This window comes from Notothenia coriiceps, unplaced genomic scaffold, assembly GCF_000735185.1.
Source record: "Notothenia coriiceps isolate Sejong01 unplaced genomic scaffold, NC01 NC01_scaffold00014152, whole genome shotgun sequence".
NCBI lineage: Eukaryota > Metazoa > Chordata > Actinopteri > Perciformes > Nototheniidae > Notothenia > Notothenia coriiceps.
The window spans coordinates 1-1493 of NW_011346853.1; the positions used below are offsets into that span (position 1 = coordinate 1).

At 39.2% G+C, this 1493-nt stretch overlaps 1 protein-coding gene across 1 annotated transcript in view; it reads left to right on the forward strand.

The window, feature by feature from the left end:
• Window positions 1-166: 166 nt before the first annotated feature.
• LOC104948324 (BTB/POZ domain-containing protein 17-like) overlaps window positions 167-1493 on the forward strand; it is a gene marked incomplete at its 5' end in the record, with an annotated part of 5847 nt that continues 4520 nt past the window's right edge. The window contains one exon of the mRNA XM_010774520.1: window positions 167-295. Within this exon, the coding sequence (XP_010772822.1) occupies window positions 167-295 (129 nt within the window). The remainder of the gene's footprint in view (window positions 296-1493) is intronic.

Below are 1493 nucleotides of genomic sequence, written 5' to 3' on the forward strand. Positions count from 1 at the left end.
CTCTCCTCCGTCGTGTCGTCGGTCGTGTGTGTGTGTGTGTGTGTGTGTGTGTGTGTGTGTGGGGGGGGTGTGTGTGTGTGTGTGTGTGTGTGTGTGTGGCGGGCCGGATGTAGCGAGGAGAACCCCCTGTCCCACTTTCAGACTCAGACCCCCTCACCCTCCACAGCAGAGTGGACAGGAATCCAGACGCACAGTGGGCACGGACGGAGGAAGACAATGGTGCAACAAGGCGTTCAGACCCAGGCTGGGATGCTGTTTGTGGTTCTCTGTCTGCACATGGGAGCAGCTACTGCAGGTGAGTTAGGGCCATAATGCTCCAACATCAATAACAGGAGGAATCATTGGCAGTCTGATCTCTTTATGCTTCATTTAATATGCTGCTACACAAAGACTTACTGTGTTTGGGCCACAGGCAGTATTGCAAATGAGTTTTTGAGTTGTCATTTAAACTAATAATAGGAATAGTGGATGTACTCATGTCATGAAAATGAATGTATTGTATTTCAGTGTTACATTTAAAAAGTTTTTTAAACTGTGACTTGTTTTTTGGTAATACTTTCTGCTAAAGGAATTCAAATGTAGGGCAGGTTCATTTATACACCACATCTATTTCAATTCAACACAACGAAAGGTAGCACTCAAGTTGAATTAATGCAACAGCACTTACAATGGTCTGGCTTTTTGAAGCTAATATATAAGCAAGTTTCTTTTGAATCTTTATGGTTTATTGCACTTATTGTAAGTCACTTTGGATGTAAGCGTCAGCTAAATGAAGTGTAATTTCAAGCAGGCAATTCAAAGTGCTTCACATTAAATCATCAACAGCAACAAGACAAACAAAGCGAAAGATACCACACACCACTGATGACCATTTGAATTCTAAATATTAAAATCAGACATAGAAATCCAAGACACTAGAATATGAAAACAAGCTAAAACATGAAGATATATAAGAAAGGTATAAATGAATGCAGTGTAAGAAATTAAAATATCAGAATGACTTCATTCATCCTACAGTGGGAACATTTATGTTTCTGCAAAAGACCTGCAGTACTGTATAAGGTGACAGAAATGGCAATATGAAAATTCAACTGGAAGGAAAGTAGGTCAGAAAGGACTGATTGTTTTTGGAAGAGCAGTGCAAGTTTTTTGCCTCCAAAATGGAAGTTTCCAATATATATTAAATATATTATCTTCTGGGGATGGATTTTAATTTTAACAGTCAAACTCACCATGAATTCTTCCTCATAATAATCAAATAATTATGCACAATCCCTAATAAGGTAACTTCAGTTTATGTACTTAATTAACACGTAAAAGCTGACAGACTGTTATGAACTTTTTTACTTATGGCCCATAACTGAGTTTATGTAATGTTTTTAATGAGGGAGTGGAAGAGATACAGAGGAATCACACTGTGCTAATACAAGCCAAGAATATGATCCCAGCAGTAACAGTAACAGTGCAGTGTGCCGGGGAGAGGAGGTTCCCCC